A 16,664-nucleotide genomic window follows, 5' to 3' on the forward strand; every position below is an offset into this window, starting at 1 on the left:
TCTGGACCCTGGACCAGAACTGGACACACTTTTCCAGAAGAGGTCTCACAAATGCCCTGTACAACCTCAACCTTTAAATTCTGTGTTATTAAAAATATTTATTGCATATCATCTATGTTTTGATTTATTTGGTCTGTAAAGTTGACTTAAATATCTATTATGCTTTTAATTATCTGTTTACCTCTTCCAAATTCAGAAGGTGTACAGGATTGTTGGTTTGCTGGATGTTTTTGTTAAAATAATTTTGTTTCTTCCTTGCTTTTCACAGCCCTATTCTGCTACAATCTCTAAGTCTTATCTTTGAAAGTTCCTTATTTACTGGCTTCTATCTGCCCACTCTGCCTTAATCCACAAACATAAAATGATGACCAAGAAAAGAGCAACCAAAGAGCATCAAGGCTGTCCAAAGTATTCCCTAAACTCCAACCTCTGTGGCTATGTCGTTTCCCATAAGAAACAAATAAAAAAAAACCAGGTCATTAAGAAAAAAAAAGCTCTGGAAACCTTTCCTCTGGTCCTTTGGACATTTAAGAACAGTACAGAGGAATGCAGTGACCACACACATGTTAATTATTAATCCATTTTATTTTTATTTAATGTGATCTCTGCCCAGCAAAGAACCATTCCATCTTTCCCTTGAATGCATACAGAGTCAACACTCATCATCTGGTAATGTATTCCAGAGACTTTCAATTCTGCTGAATGTTTAGTCTAATCCTACTTTTTCTTTGTTTAAAATCATGTCTTATGATTGTCCCCAACCATCAGTAGTATTATATAGACTTGTAATTTTAACACTCTTTATCAAGTCATCTTTCAACCTATTTTGCTCTTAAATTAATAGATGAAGGCTCTTAACCCATCTAGATGAGTGAAGTTTTAAGCTGGGATTTACTTGTGCAGTTGCCCAACTTGGAGCAGATCAAACCAAACACAGAGGAGATCAAACTTTTGTAGGGAGTGCAAAGCCAGCATGGCCAAGGTACCTAAGAAGGACTGCAATGTTGAACTTTTAACTTTTGTTCCTTTACTTTTCTACTAAGAGGAGCGTTAATGTTAAATTTTTAACTGTATTTACATATTTCAATATTGAACCTAAGATTCCATAGCTAGGTACGTTTGTACCTAAGATGGCACTGGGAAAGGCAATATTATATAATTTTCACTGTACTCCTGTATTCCTGTACTTGAGTACAAGTGACAATAAAATCTAATTGTAATCTTTTGTAAAACCTCAATATATACCTAAACTTGACAGGGCTACTCAAGAATAGTCTAACCAGTGATCTATGCCATATCAGAGATGGTATGAACTGGAGTCGGGGATAACACATTGTTGAACTGGAGGAACACAGCAGGCCAGTCAGCATCAGAGGAGTACGAAAGCTGACGTTTCGGGTCAGGACCCTCTTCAGCAAGAAAGCTGACGTTTTGGTTCGGGACCTTTCTTTTGAGAAGGGCGCTGATCTGAAATGCCAGCTTTCACACTCCTCTGATGCTGCCAGGCCTGCTGTGTTCCTCCAGCTCCACACTGTGTTATCTATGCTGTATCAAATTTGTTATTTAATTTGTATTGAATAATGCTCTTAATATAACGCAATACTGTGTTAACTTAAGGTATGGCTTCTCTACTCACTCCAGTTATCTAACTACCATAACATAAAGACCTTTATTTCTTCTGACCCCATTCAAATAATTTGTGCATGAGTTGGTTAAACTAACATACACAATATGTGTCTAAATTAACTGCTGTTTGCTAATATGAGGTCGACTCCCCAAACACAATCATTTTGGATTCAACTACACTCTAAGAAACTAGTTTTTTTGGACCTACAAATTGTAATGGAAGTTGGATTGCTGTAACTGGGAAAAACACAGGCAAATCTTGAAACTTAAAAATCAAATGCTGAATATTATTGAGCTTTGCAACATAATGTTTTTTGAAGTATAAGAGGCAGGCTTTGAGACCAACAGTCTTTTGAGGTGAGGCCTTTGATTGGTTGAGCTGCAGTATTTGCCAGAAGGAAATTTCTGAAGCATACAAATAGAAAGCATCTACTGCTCCCCCTTTCTTTCTCTCCATATATCAAAATGACAGATTTTCTTTCGGAAACACGTAACAAGAAGAATTCTGAAACAACTAAGGCCAAGGTCTGCTCGATTAATCCTCAAATTGAGGAATAACTGTCACCCAACACAGAGCATACATAGAACATGGAACATTACAGCGTAGTACAGGCCCTTCAGCCCTCCATGTTGCGCCGACCTGTGAAACCAATCTGAAGCCCATCTAACCTACGTATACCATTATCCTCCATATGTTTATCTAATGACCATTTAAATGCCCTCAAACTTGGCAAGTCTACTACTGTTGCAGGCAGGGCATTCCACACCCTTACTACTCTGAGTAAAGAACCTGCCTCTGACATCTGTCCTAGTCTATCACCCCTCAATTTAAAGCTATGTCCTCTTGTGCTAGCCATCACCATACAAGGAAAAAGGATCTCACTGTTCACCATATCTAATCCTCTGAGCATCTTGCATGTCTGTATTAAGTCGCCTCTTAACCACCTTCTCTCTAACAAAAACAGCCTCAAGTCCCTCAGCCTTTCCTCATAAGACCTTCCCTCCATATCAGGCAACATCCTGCTAAATCTTCTCTGCACCCTTTCTGATGCTTCCATGTCCTTCCTATAATGCGGCGATCAGAACTATACGCAGTACTCCAAGTACGGCTGCGCTAGAGTTTTGTACAGCTGCAACATGACCTCATGGCTCCGAAACTCAATCCCTCTACCAATAAAACCTAACACACCGCACGCCTTCTTAACAACCCAATCAACCTGTGTGGCAACTTTCAAGGATCTATGCACATCCACACTATCAAGAATCTTACCATTAGCCCAGTACTCTGTATCCCTGTTACTCTTTCCAAAGTGAATCACCTCACACTTGTCCACATTAAACTCCATTTGCCACCTCTCGGCCCAGCTCTGCAGCTTATCTATGTCCCCCTGTAACCTGCAACATCCTTCCACACTATCCACAACTCCACCAACTTTAGTGTCATTCGCAAATTTACTAACCCATCCTTCTGTGCCTTCATCCAGGTCATTTATAAAAATGACAAACAGCAGTGGCTCCAAAACAGAACGTTTGCAGTACACCACTAGTAACTGAACTCCAGGATGAACATTTCCCATCATCCACCACCCTCTGTCTTCTTACAGCTAGCCAATTTCTGATCCAAACCACTAAATCACCCTCAATCTCATGCCTCTGTATTTTCTGCAATAGCCTACCTTGGGGAACCTTATCAAACGCCTTGCTGAAATCCATATACACCACATCAACCGCTTTACCCTCATCAGTGTGTCATCATTTCTAAGACCAAAAGAGTAGTGAGAAAATAACTTTGCACCTTTGATTGGGACTTTGGATTTTCTGAATTTTATTTTCTTTTTCTCTGTTATTTTTCCAATCATAGTTTATCTGTGTATTTGAATGTTTGTATATTTGGGAGTTTGAAGGAGTATTGCAATGTTTTAGACCAGAAATTCTTTCTCATCTGTCCTCTTTTTAAAGCTAACTATATTATGGTTATTTTCTGTTATTGAATTTGTCTGGACTAGCAGTTGAACAAATTGGTTATTTTGATAGAATCATTGGAATGTTTTGCATTCACACATTTTTGTAGAGGCTTAGGGAACAGTGGGGCACAATTATTGGCAAACTCTTCCCAGTCAGGCCATGGCAACTTGTCCAACATCTAACCCTTGCACAGTGTTTGGTATCATTTATAAACTTGCCATACTTCCATTGCTGTTGCCCAGGTCATTAGGAAAAATTAGAAATAAGAGTAATGGGCCTAGGACTAATTCTGAGAGACAACATTCGTAGCAAGCCACCAAACTGATTCAAGGCTGTTACCTATAACTTCTTAGTTGCTAGATCTATTCTGAGTGCATTTTGGGTGGACAATGTCTACCAGAATTCCCTCAACTACTACCCTCGTGACTCCCTGGAAAAAAAACTCAACCAAATTTGTTCACCATGGCCTTTTCTTGTAGAAGTGATAATGGGAACTGCAGATGCTGGAGAATCCAAGATAATAAAATGTAAGGCTGGATGAACACAGCAGGCCCAGCAGCATCTCAGGAGCACAAAAGCTGACGTTTCGGGCCTGGACCCTTCTTCAGAGATCTTGTTGAATCCTTGTTGTGCAGTTCTTCTGTCACTGGATGATTGTCATATTGAGAAGTTTTAAAGTGATGTGTCAGAAGTGTACCTAAGGCAATAACACAAATTATAAGCAAATTACCTCATTATTCTAATACTTCAACATAAAAATATTGAATGTTACAACAATAACTGTACATTGAAAAAGCACTTATTACAATGTCATGAAGTTATTAAAAGCACTATAGAAGTTCAACCTTTTTTATGAAAGAAGTTCTGAAGAAGGGCCAGTGGACCTGAAACATTAACTCTGCTTTCTCTCCATGGATTATGCCGGACCTGTTGAGTTTTCCAGCAATTTCTGTTTTTAATTTTTTTTCTTTTATACTCTGAATATAGATTTAGGACAGTTCAGCATTTTAATTATCATGTTTGATATTTTTTAACAGCCATTTTTGTATTTTTCTGAGTGTTCCACTAATGAGTGTATTAGATTATATGGCATTGTGTACACATTGCATCCTTCCTTAAAAAGCAGTCACACAGATGATATAACTTTGTTTCCTGACTTCTATATTAGACTATTATTCTTAACATATAGTCTCACGTTTTTCCTGAAAACATTTAAAAGAAATAAATAAGGCCAAGGTCCACCTGATCAACCATCAAGCTGAAGGACAACTGTCACACAACAGACAACATGTCATGTATGCATTGATAACTTCATCGACTATCGTATCCCTTGAGAGAAAGCTAACAAGGTATCAGAATTATTCTGCAACTTTGAGCCTGATGCTGTCAATGATTATGCCTTGTAAATATTTGGCATCCCCCAAGTATTTGTGTGCCATAGTTTCTGTGGGTGGAATCTCATATGGATCTGAGACATGTGCTATGGCAAGATTTGTGGCAGAATTAAAAGGGAGGTCCAGTGAGACCCATCTTGATATCAGGAGCACTTTGCTCTCACTCTTTTCACAAGTGATCGGGCAAGATTGTCATGTGGCAGTAGCAAGTTGCCAATTGATGGTGATTATAGTTTGTTAGACCAACTTGATTGATAGATTGATAGTCCAACTTGCTTCATTTATATTCAGCCTTCTATTTTTCTAAACTCACCACACAAGCTAGACATCAAGAAACATAATGTGGAAACTAGTATGGGTACCTGGCACATTCTGCATGCTGCTTGCTCTGAACAATCTCCATCATGGACATCATGCACCAACATCTCAGGGTACACTGGCACTGCCCATGCGCATTCGCAGATCCCTGGTCATTAGCATCTCTTATGTGCCAGCCTCTAAGATCCCTCATGGTGCTTCTCTAATGCACTTGTCGGATGCTTTTGCACTTCAGAGTTGGCCCTTGAGCTGCAATGGCAACAATCATTGTAATATAGCAGAAAGGACATGCATCCAAATCATGGAGTGAACCTGACCTAAATGCTCACAGCATCCCTGCCTGGCACTGATCTGGCTTTATCTTGCTTGCCTTAACAGACAAACATGGCTCATGTTCATTCTGTCTTTCCTTGCTGTTTAGTGCAAACACAAAACTAGGAAGCTTGACGTAGTTATCAACATGCTTCAGTTAAATCAAGGGGCATTTCCTTTATCGGGGGGCCAGGCAGAGTAAGTCAAGGCAGACTCCATTCTCAATCTAGGGGCTTGGGGACAGTCAGTCAGCCACTTGGCCTGGTCAGAATCAGGATCTCCCCACCATAAGAGTTGAGAGCTGAATGGTAGGCAGCCCACCACTTGTCTTGATTCATTCTGTTTAACTGGGGTTTCTTCTGGAATGAGAGCGAAACTCATATTGAGGAAGCTGAAAGTCAGTGGCAGAGCTGGTGCAGTTATTTCTGGTGTGGGTGGGAATGTGCCCAAAGTGAGTGTAGAGGATATGCAGATCAGTGTTGGGCTTGATGAGTACAGGTGTGGGAAAATGTTGCAGGCAGAAACTGCTGAGAACAATACAGCATAAGCCATGATGGGAGGTAGGTATAGTAGCAAAGATAGAGTGGATATGAGGTAACAGAAAGACAATCGAAGCACTTATGCTGGAAGAGTGGAGGTCATTGACTTTCTTCTTCCAGATGGTCGAGACTATTTTAACCAGGGTGACAATCATGCACCAGGTAGGCATGGTCTGGTGTTGTGGGAATGAGGAAGTCCCGTATCTGCAGTATCTCCAGATCCTTGCCCACACAACAGGGTGCCAATATCCTCCTGTGTACCCTGACCAGGGCAAATATCATGAGCTAAGTAGGGGAGCTCTGGACTATATTTCTTTTTAGAACTGAAGACTTCAATCATTCTCTAATATATGACACACACATTCAATGCTTCTTGTTCACTGCTGCAGCCTGGCCAGCTCCAGAGCACTCTGTTCTTATGAGGTCAGTCTGCAGTCACCATTGGGATCTTTCTCAACCATCTTCATGCCTTTGAGAGCTTGTAGCACCTTCCGAGCTGCGAATTTGTAACTGTGACTGAAATGGCTAGGCTTCATATTGTTCCACTGGCAGCCACCATAAATCTTGGTCATGGCGCCGACTCCAACACCGCCTCCAATGACGCACTGTGTACGCAGTCCGGTTGTAGAACCATTTCTCATCATACAGATCTAATTTATTGTGTTTGCCTAGCTTCACGGTGTCAACCCATTTGGATATATCTAAGTTGCCAGATTTCTTAAGAAGAACACCTACAGCTTTGAGAAACCCCTGCTAATTCACATCTTTCACTGTGACACCAGGCATTGTGCTTCCATACTGTTGGGATCTAAGGCAGAAAGGCAAAAAGACAGCATTAATCTAGTTATACAAGAGTGTTTATAAATGGTGTAGGCACAATGGATGCTGGTGATATCTAGGACATTTGCTGACAAGGTTTTCAAGGAACAGCATGTGGTAAAATGGGGCTGGAATCAGACATGAGGGATGCCATAGGTGCTGGGCAGGTCATTATGTGATGAGTTTGATAAGATATGGTGAGAAAATATGCTAGGCTTGCAGTAGGAATCCTCCAAAACCTCAAATTCAAACTTATCAAAAGTAACATTCAATCCAATGTCTTCCTTGTTCCATGGTTTGGTATATTTATGTCAAGAAAAGGAAAATAAAAATACTTCCCTTCTGTCCCCAACCGTCAACCCATGCACGAGTCACCAATTGCATTACTGTCTCTGTTTAAGACTGAACCAAATAATTCACAATTACCATGTTATATTTGATCCTCAGATAAATTTAACAGCCCGATTATTTGCGAAGTACTTAATATCAGCTCCGCAGTATTATTTGACTCTGCCCCAACTCAGTTCATCTGCTGCTGAAACCCTGTTCCATGTTCTGTTACCTTTATATTTACCTTGACTATTCCAACAACTTCCTGGATGCCCTCCCATTGTTCTACCCTTTGTAAAGTTGAAGTAATGAAAATTCATGGAATGTGGTTTTACATATATCAAGTCCTGTGCAATTGATAAACCTGTGTTTGCTGACTTGCAGTGACTGCCAGTTAAGCATTGCCTCGTTTTTAACATTCATATCCTTGTTCTCAAAATCCTCCACTGCTTTGCTCCTCTTCATCTCTATAATCTCTGTTAGTCCTACAATCTCCAAGATACTTGTATTGCCCCATTCTAGATTCCTGATTATCCCCAGTTTTAATCACTTCACCATTGGTCTTCATGTATCAGTCATAAACTCTGAAATTGCCTCCCTAAACTTCACCATAGATCTACCTCTCCCTTTCAAGGCAATCCTTCAAACTAAGTTTTTGTGTCATCTGCCCAGTTTTGTCCTTGTGTGGTTTGAGATTTTTTTTTCTTTGATGCACCTTTGACGTACCTTAGGATGTTTTTATTTGCCATGTTGAAGGCACAACATGAATACAGGGTTATTTTGTCATGACAGATTGGCAAGTTCAGAAATTAATTTAAAATAAGATTTGAGCACCCTCTTCAGGCAGTTTAGCACACATCAGTGCAATTTATTTTAAGGATTTGAGAGGCTGTTCCTTACAATTGTTTCACTTTTAAACTCAACTGCATTGAATCAGCTTTTTTTAAGATGCCCCCTTTTAAGTTATTCCCGTCCTAAATTTAACTACACTTTTGTTGATCGTATTAGTAAAGGCATGATAGACTGCATTTTAGCGAGTTTTGAGAAGATTTGTAGCTCAGGTTGAGGTTCTGGATGTGAGTTTGCTCGCTGAGCTGGAAGGTTAGTTTTCAGACGTATCGTCACCTTTTTTTTAGTTTGAAAAAATATACTCTATTCATAAGATGTACAAAAAATAAAACATATTTATACACCTACCCAGTCATGCAAGCCGCTCTGGGTTATCCATTGGGTACGTACACCAACTAAAGGAAAAAAAAACAAACAAAAAAGAAAAAAAAACAAAGCAAAGAAAATACCCCGGCAGTCGTCACCCCGCACAGTCCCAGTTGACCCCCTGACCAGTTGGGGAAGGCGCCAGCTGGGCCCAGTTACCAGATAGGGCCCTTCTTTCTATTCTGGACGAGGGGTTTCATACCGTGGTCTTTCCCCACCACGCCTTGGCGGCGGCTGCCCCAAGCTTTAGCACGTCCCTCAGCACGTAGTCCTGCACCTTGGAGTGTGCCAGTCTGCAACATTCGGTCGGGGTCAGTTCTTTCAGCTGGCAGACCAGCAAGTTGCGGGCAGACCAAAGAGCGTCTTTCACCGCATTGATGGTCCTCCAGGCGCAGTTGATGTTGGTCTCAGTGTGCGTCTCGGGAAACAGCCCGAGAGCACGGAGTCCCGCGTCACGGAGCTGCTCGGGACGAACCTCGACAAATACCACTGCATCCCCTTCCAGACCTTCTGCGCATAGGCACACTCCAGAAGAAGGTGATCGACAGTCTCGTCCCCCCCCGCAGTCACCTAGAGGGCAGCGTGCGGTGGCGCAGAGATTCCGGGCATGCATAAAGGATCTCACTGGCAGACCCCCTCTCACCACCAGCCAAGCAATGTCCTTGTGCTTGTTTGAAAGTTCTGGCGATGAGGCATTCTGCCAAATGACTTTGGCAGTCTGCGTGGGGAGCCACACAACGGGATCCACCCTCTCCTTTTCCCGAAGGGTCTTGAGGATACTACGTGCTGACCACTGCCTGACGGCCTTGTGGTCAAAGGTGTTTCCTTTCAAAAATTTCTCCACGAAGGGCAGGTGGTACGGGACGGTCCAACTACTCGGAGCGTTCTGCGGCAACGAGGCCAGGCCCATCCTTCGCAACACCGGGGACAGGTAGAACCTCAGTAAGTAGTGACACTTGGTATTTGCGTACTGAGGATCTACGCACAGCTTGATGCAGCCGCACACAAAGGTAGCCGTCAGGGCGAGGGTGGCGTTCGGTACGTCCTTTCCCCCATTTCCCAGGTCTTTGTACATGGTGTCTCTGCGGACCCGGTCCATCCTCGACCCCCAAATGAAGTGGAAGATGGCCCGGGTGACCGCAGTGGCGCAGGCCCAGGGAATAGGCCAGGCCTGCGCCACATACAACAGTACCGAAAGCTCCTCGCACCTGACAACCAGGTTCTTACCCACGATGGAGAGGGACCGGAGCACCCACCTGCCCAGCTTCTGCTTCAATTTGGCGATACGCTCCTCCCGAGTCTTAGTGCACGCCCCAGCTCCACTGAACCAAACACCCAGCACCTTCAGGTAGTCTGTCCTGACGGTGAAGGGGATGAAGGAGCGGTCGTCCCAATACCCGAAGAACATGACCTCGCTCTTAACCCCTATTGACTTTGGCATCCGAGGCCAGTTCAAACTGGCCGCAGATGTCCAACAGCCTACTCGCCGACTAACGATCGGTGTAGAAGACGGCAACGTCGTCCATGTACAGGGAGGTCTAGACCTGAAGGCCTCTGCTGCCTGGGATAGTCACGCCCTTCAGGCTCACGTCCTTCCTGATGGATGCGACGAAGGGCTCCTCACAGCACACGAACAAGGCAGGAGAGAGCGGGCAGCCCTGCCTGACTCCAGATCTGACGGGAAAACTGTCCGATTCCACGCTAACGATGTTGGTATAGAGCAACTGGATCCAATTGCGGATGCCCTCCCCGAACCCCAATTTGGAGAGGACGTCCCTCATGTAAGCATCAGAGACCCTGTCGAAGGCCTTCTCCTGGTCCAGGCTGACGAGGCAGGTGCCCACCCGCCTGTCCTGTACATAGGCGATCGTATCCCTGATGAGCGCGAGGCTGTCAGCGATCTTCCTGCCCGGCACAGCACAGGTTTGGTCAGGGTGAATCACTGACTCCAGGACAGACCTGACCCGGTTGGCTATGACCTTGGCCAGGATTTTGTAGTCCACGTTCAATAGTGAAATGGGACGCCAATTCTTAATTTCTTCCCTCTCCCCCTTCCTCTTGTAAAGGAGGGTGATGATGCCCTTCCTCATGGATTGCACATTTCCCCTGCCCGAAGCACACTGTTGTAGACCTCCAGCAGATCCTGGCCGACCGGGTCCCACAGAGCGGAATACAGCTCGACCGGTAAGCCGTCACTCCCAGGAGTCTTATTCCTCTCCAAGGACTTGAGGGCTCTGGTCAGCTCGTCCAGGGATAGTGGCCGGTCCAGCCACTCCCTTGTGCCGTCGTCTAAGACCTCCGTGATAGACGACAGGAACGACGGAGGCCGTGCTGTCCGTGGGCTTCGTGTCGTACAGTCCGGCATAGCAGGATCTGGCAATCCTCAAAATGTCGGGCCGAGACGACGTCACCGAGCCGTCGTCCTCCTTCAGCCGGCTAAGCACAGTGCTCTCTTTGTGCACCTTCTGAAAGAAGAAAGACGAGCACGTCTCGTCCCGCTCCACGGAGCGGACCCTGGACCGGAAGATGATCCTGGAGGCCTCCGCGGCGAAGAGCGAGGCTTGCTGGCCCCTCACCTCACGGTGGTCCTCCGTGACATCAACCCCCATCAACTGCAGAAGGAGCAGGCTCTGCACCCTTTTCTGGAGTCGCGACAGCTTTCCCCGCCTCTCTCTCGCCTTCCGAACACCCTTGAGGACAAAGAACCTCTTGATGTTCTCCTTCACCGTCTCCCACCAGTCGCCTGGAGACTCAAAGAGGGGTTTCACGGTTTTCCAACCGGCATACTCCCTCTTAAGCTCCTCGACGTTCTCTGGAGTCAACAGAGTCGTGTTGAGCTTCCACGTCCCCTTGCTGGCCTGCTGGTCGTCCTGTAAGTGACAGTCGGCCAGCAGGAGGCAGTGGTCAGAGAAGAACACCAGCTCGATGCCGGTGGACCTGACCGAGAACGCCCGTGACACAAACAGGAAGTCTATCCTTGAGCGAATAGACCCGTCTGGCCGCGACCAGGTTTACCTCTGCTGCACTCCGTCTGCAGGGGCGCTGAAGACGTCGAGCAGCTTGGCGTCCTTCACCGTGCCCATCAGGAATCTGGACTTGACGTCCAGTTGACTCCCCCCACCCGCTGTCCCCACGCCGGATCTTCCATCTGCATCGATGATGCAGTTGAAGTCTCCGCCTAGGATGACCGGCCTGGACGTAGCCGGCAGGGGTGGAAGCCGCTGCAGGACGGCCAACCGCTCACTCCGTACCGCTGGGGCGTACACGTTGATCAGCCTCAGGGGAGCATTCCTGTAGGTGATGTCAGCCACTAGGAGGCGCCCCCTGAACTTGAGACATGGTGAAGTTGCGCCCCCGCAGCAGAATAGCCAGGCCCGAGGAGCGACAGTCATTACCCCCCGACCAGAATGAAGGCCCACAGGTCCAGGCGCCGGACCATTTCCCGTACCTGCTGAGGTGCGGTATCCCGCACTCCTGCAGAAACAGGAGGTCCGCCTTGACGGTGGTCAGGTAGGCCAACGTGGACACACATCTCGCGGTTGAGTTGACGCTGCGCACATTAATGCTCGCAACACGTACCCCCATTGTGGGCAGTGACCGCAGTACCCTCCCCAAGTCCAAGATCCAGCCCCTCCATCTGTCCCTTCATGCCCATTGCTTGGGCTAACTGCTGGAAGCTCTCCAGGCTCAGGAAACCATCCGTGCTGCCTTCCGGGTGGCATCCCCCCGTCGGGGGTATGGAGGCAGGAGAGTCCGGCTCTGGGTCAGGCTGGGGATGCGCTGTTTCCTCCTTCCTGCCTGGATGTTCCGGGGGGCCCTCTAGTGCCCCAGCGGCACATGACTGGGTGTCGGAGGGAGCCTCAGGACGCCTCCCGTCATCTGGAAGCGTGGTGCTGCTTTCCTTCTCCCTTGAGATCTTTAACTTCTGCTTCGGGCGGGCCCTCTCCGAATCCCCCTCGTCGGAGGAGCTCTTATAGCCCCCCTGTAGCTGCCTCTTCCCGCCTGATGGTTGCGGTTCCTGGGCCCGCCGACGCACCTTCTTCCTCGCTTTCCGGACCGTCATCCACTCCCCTGGGCCGCCTGTCGCTGCCTCCATCGACTCCGGGTTGTCGGGGGGTGGGGAGGGGGGGGAGCAGAGCCTGCAGGGGCACTTTGCTGGCCTCGGGCCCATCCTGCGGGGCTGGGCCCTCCTGCACGACCTGGCCCTCCTGCACATTAGTGGGGTCCTTGCAGGGCCCTAGTGCCTTCCTCTCCTGGGGGGGCTGGTCCCGCATTGCCCCTGCTGGCAACCTGGGCGTAGGTGGTCCCCTGCTGCGGGCATGCCCTCTCGCGGTGGCCCACTTCCCCACAAAGGTTGCAGCTTTTCTCTTGTGGGCAATCCTTTGCAAGGTGTCCCTCCTCCCTGCAGATGGTGGCTTTGCAGTCGGCCGCCACGTGACCTGACCTACCACAGGTATGGCAGACTTTAGGTTGCCCTGCATAGGTCAGGTAGCCCTTGCTCCCCCTGATCACGAAGCTGGACGGTGGGTGTATGACGTTCCCGTCCACGCCCACCCTCAGCGTCGCTTTGACCTGCCTCTTACTGGTCCAGATGCCAAAGGGGTCCATGATGTCAGTTAGGTCCCCTTCCACTTTCACGTACCTTCCAAGGAAGGTCAGGACATCAACTGCTGGCACGTGCGGGTTGTACGTGTGTACAGTCACCATACGGCTCCTCTGCACTGGCATCACAAACAGCGGAACAGCGGTCAAGACAGAGAGGGGGCCCTCACCTCCTTTCTCCTTAAACCTCCAGGAAGCGCTCGCAAAGCTTGGCACTCCTGAAGGTCACATCATAAAAACCTCCTCCAGGGAAATCCTGCAGGCAGTAAATGTCCGCAGCAGCGAACCCACAACAGTCCAACAGGACCCTCTTCACGAAGAAGGCGCGGTCCACAGGTGCAGCTTCATCCACCTTCTTCACGGAAACACTGATGGTGTTTCGGACCCCCTGATCTGGGGCACGAGCACTTGCCGCAGCCATCATTGCAGGTTGGCTGCTCCCCTGAACCAGCGTTAGGCCGAAGCCAGCATTAAGATCCACTGGTTGCAAGGGTGAACAGCCAACCTGATGTCTTCCTTTCACCTCCAACACTGCGCTCTCCTCCTCTCAGTCCACAAGAGAGTGGGTCTTTATTTTGTTCCAGATGTAAGCTGGTTCACTTTGCTTGAAGGTGTGTTCCCAGATGTTTTGTCACCATTCTAGGTAACATCAACAATGAGCCTCCAACAAAGCACTGGTGTTATGTCCCGCTTTCTATTTATCTGGTTAGGTTTCCTTGGGTTGGTGATGTCATTTCCTGCGTTGGTGATGTCATTTCCTGTTCTTTTTCTCAGGGGATGGTAGATTGATTTGGAGCCAATGTGTTTGTTGATGGAGTTCCGGTTGGAATGCCATGCTTCTCGGAATTCTCATGCGTGTCTCTGTTTGGCTTGTCCTAGGATGGATGTGTTGTCCCAATCAAAGTGGTGTCCTTCCTCATCTGTATGTAAGGATACGAGTGACAGTGGGTCATGTCGTTTTGTGGCTAGTTGTTGTTCATGTATTCTGGTGGCTAGCTTTCTGCCAGTTTGTCACAGTTCTTGCTAGGTATTTTGTAGATGACGTTTGTTTTGTTTGTTGTCTATATAGGGTCTTTTAAGTTCATTAGCTGCTGTTTTAGTGTGTTGGTGGGTTTGTGGGCTACCCTGATGCCAAGAGGTCCAAGTAGCCTGGCAGTCATTTCAGAAATGTCTTTGATGTAGGGGAGAGTGGTTATGGTTTCTGAGCCCGTTTTGTCTGTTTGTTTGGGTTCATTGCTGAGGAATCGGCGGACTGTGTTCATCAGGTACCCATTCTTTTTGAATACGCTATATAGGTGATTTCCTCTGCTCTGTGTAGTTCCTCTGTGCTGCAGTGTGTGGTGGCTCGTTGGAATAATGTTCTAATGCAGCTTCGTTTGTGGGTGTTGGGATGGTTGCTCCTGTAGTTCAGTATTTGGTCCATATGTGTTGTTTTCCTGTAGACGCTGGTTTGAACCACTCTCCCCTACATCAAAGACATTTCCGAAATGACTGCCAGACTACTTGGACGTCTTGGCATCAGGGTAGCCCACAAAGCCACCAACATACTAAAGCAGCAGCTAATGAACTTAAAAGACCCTATACAGACAACAAACAAAACGAACGTCATCTACAAAATACCTTGCAAGAACTGTGACAAACACTACATTGGACAAACTGGCAGAAAGCTAGCCACCAGAATACATGAACATCAACTAGCCACAAAACGACATGACCCACTATCACTCATATCCTTACATACAGATGAGGAAGGACACCACTTTGATTGGGACAACACATCCATCCTAGGACAAGCCAAACAGAGACACGCACGAGAATTCCTAGAAGCATGGCATTCCAACCGGAACTCCATCAACAAACACATTGGCTCCAAATCAATCTACCATCCCCTGAGAAAAAGAACAGGAAATGACATCACCAACCCAAGGAAACCTAACCAGATAAGTAGAAAGCGGGACATAACACCAGCGCTTCGTCGGAGGCTCACTGATGATGTTATCTAGAATGGTGACAAAACGTCTGAAAACTAACCTTCCAGCTCAGCGAGCAAACTCACATCCACACTGCAATTTTCTTGTGTTGTAAGGTTCTCCATTTGTAAACTCCTGTTGTTGATATCTGCCCTTTTGTCAATATTTCTAAATAAGTCCTTTTGTTATGTGTGATGAATTTTCTTGTTAGACGGGTTGATAAATACACCACACCCCAATGTGAAACTGGGCCACTTAAATTTGTAAATCCTGGGAAGCGACTGTAACTGGTGGAGACAAAAACCAGCAACATGGACCCTAGGGCAATCTCTAACATTCAGAAGGGTCCCGACCTGAAACGTTAACTCTTCTGTTCCTCTGATGCTGCCTGGCCTTTTCAGGTCCTCCATCTCCACACTGTGTTGTCTCTGATTCCAATGTCTGAATGTCCAATGTCTTGCTATCTCCAAGACTCAACACAGCTTAGCTCTAGGACCGAGAGGGAAATTTTCTAGAGGGTGGCCAATTACGTGGCCACCTCTGGAAAGCCTGATCTATTAAGGATGACAATTGAATTACATTTCTACATTGCAAAATAAGTTTCCCTTCCATCAGATGTTGGAGCTGCTGATGGGGGTAAGAAAACTGAAAGGAAGCTTCAAGATAGTATAAGGCTTCCACTGGACAACCAGCGGTTACAGCCATGGCCCAACAGCTATGCCTGAGGCTTGCTTGGCTGGGGGATCGGGGAGGCGGCAGGTGGGGGGGGTGGCGGCTAGTGAGAGGTCGGATGAATGTGTGACTTTCCAATATTGCCACTCCCATTTTCCTGGTCTGCTACTTGGAGGCCAACTCCATCCTGATTTGGCTTCAATAAATTGCCCACATGCCACCTAAAAAATTCCTCTTAGGGACAGAATGAAGAAAAATACACTTATTTATAGAGACCCTTAATTTCACTTTCTTGTGTGTTTGAAAATGGTCAGGAGGTGTGAACATGCCAACAAATCAGGAGGTGGGAGGCTATCATCAAGACCCTGCAATGCCCTGGTATTGTGGAGTCATTGCTCTACTTTATCTGGCATTTTTACACATTATACTTGAAACTAGGGAGGTGAGCTGGTTGAAAGGAATGGGGTAAGCTCAAAGCCCATTAACAGGGAGTCTACATAGAAGGGAATGTGTATTTTTCAAATTCACTAAGAATTGGAGACTGAGCCTGAGTCTTGCTGAGTGAGGTAAAGTCACCGCGGTCTTACCACACCATAGAAAGAGAAAGCTGACTGGTGGTGGTTTAACCTGAGGGTTGCCATGCCTCAGAAGAGGGGAAAGGTTGTGAAGGAGAGTCCTTCTTGGCAATTTCAGCTGTTGCTGGAAATGAACCTACACAGTTGGCGTGACTTCGAATCACAAACCAGCCATCCAGCCAACTGAGCTAACCAATGCCCACCGTGAGCTCCAGGAGGCTCCAGCGTGACAAGTACTTACCCCTATGGAGAGAAGGAATGGAGGATGAGCTAGCTACCATGGTTAATCTGCCAAGTATGCAATAATTGCACAAAAAAACCTCACCA

The 16,664-nt window shown here is 46.8% G+C and overlaps 1 protein-coding gene across 1 annotated transcript in view; it reads right to left on the minus strand.

Moving 5' to 3' along the window:
* Positions 1-4,248: 4,248 nt before the first annotated feature.
* The window catches only part of LOC132210777 (uncharacterized), a 107,882-nt gene continuing 95,466 nt past the window's right edge, over positions 4,249-16,664 (minus strand). The window contains exon 2 of the mRNA XM_059652944.1: positions 4,249-4,288. Within this exon, the coding sequence (XP_059508927.1) occupies positions 4,264-4,288 (25 nt within the window). The 3' untranslated portion in view covers positions 4,249-4,263. The remainder of the gene's footprint in view (positions 4,289-16,664) is intronic.

Source organism: Stegostoma tigrinum, chromosome 20 (genome assembly GCF_030684315.1).
Source record: "Stegostoma tigrinum isolate sSteTig4 chromosome 20, sSteTig4.hap1, whole genome shotgun sequence".
Lineage (NCBI taxonomy): Eukaryota > Metazoa > Chordata > Chondrichthyes > Orectolobiformes > Stegostomatidae > Stegostoma > Stegostoma tigrinum.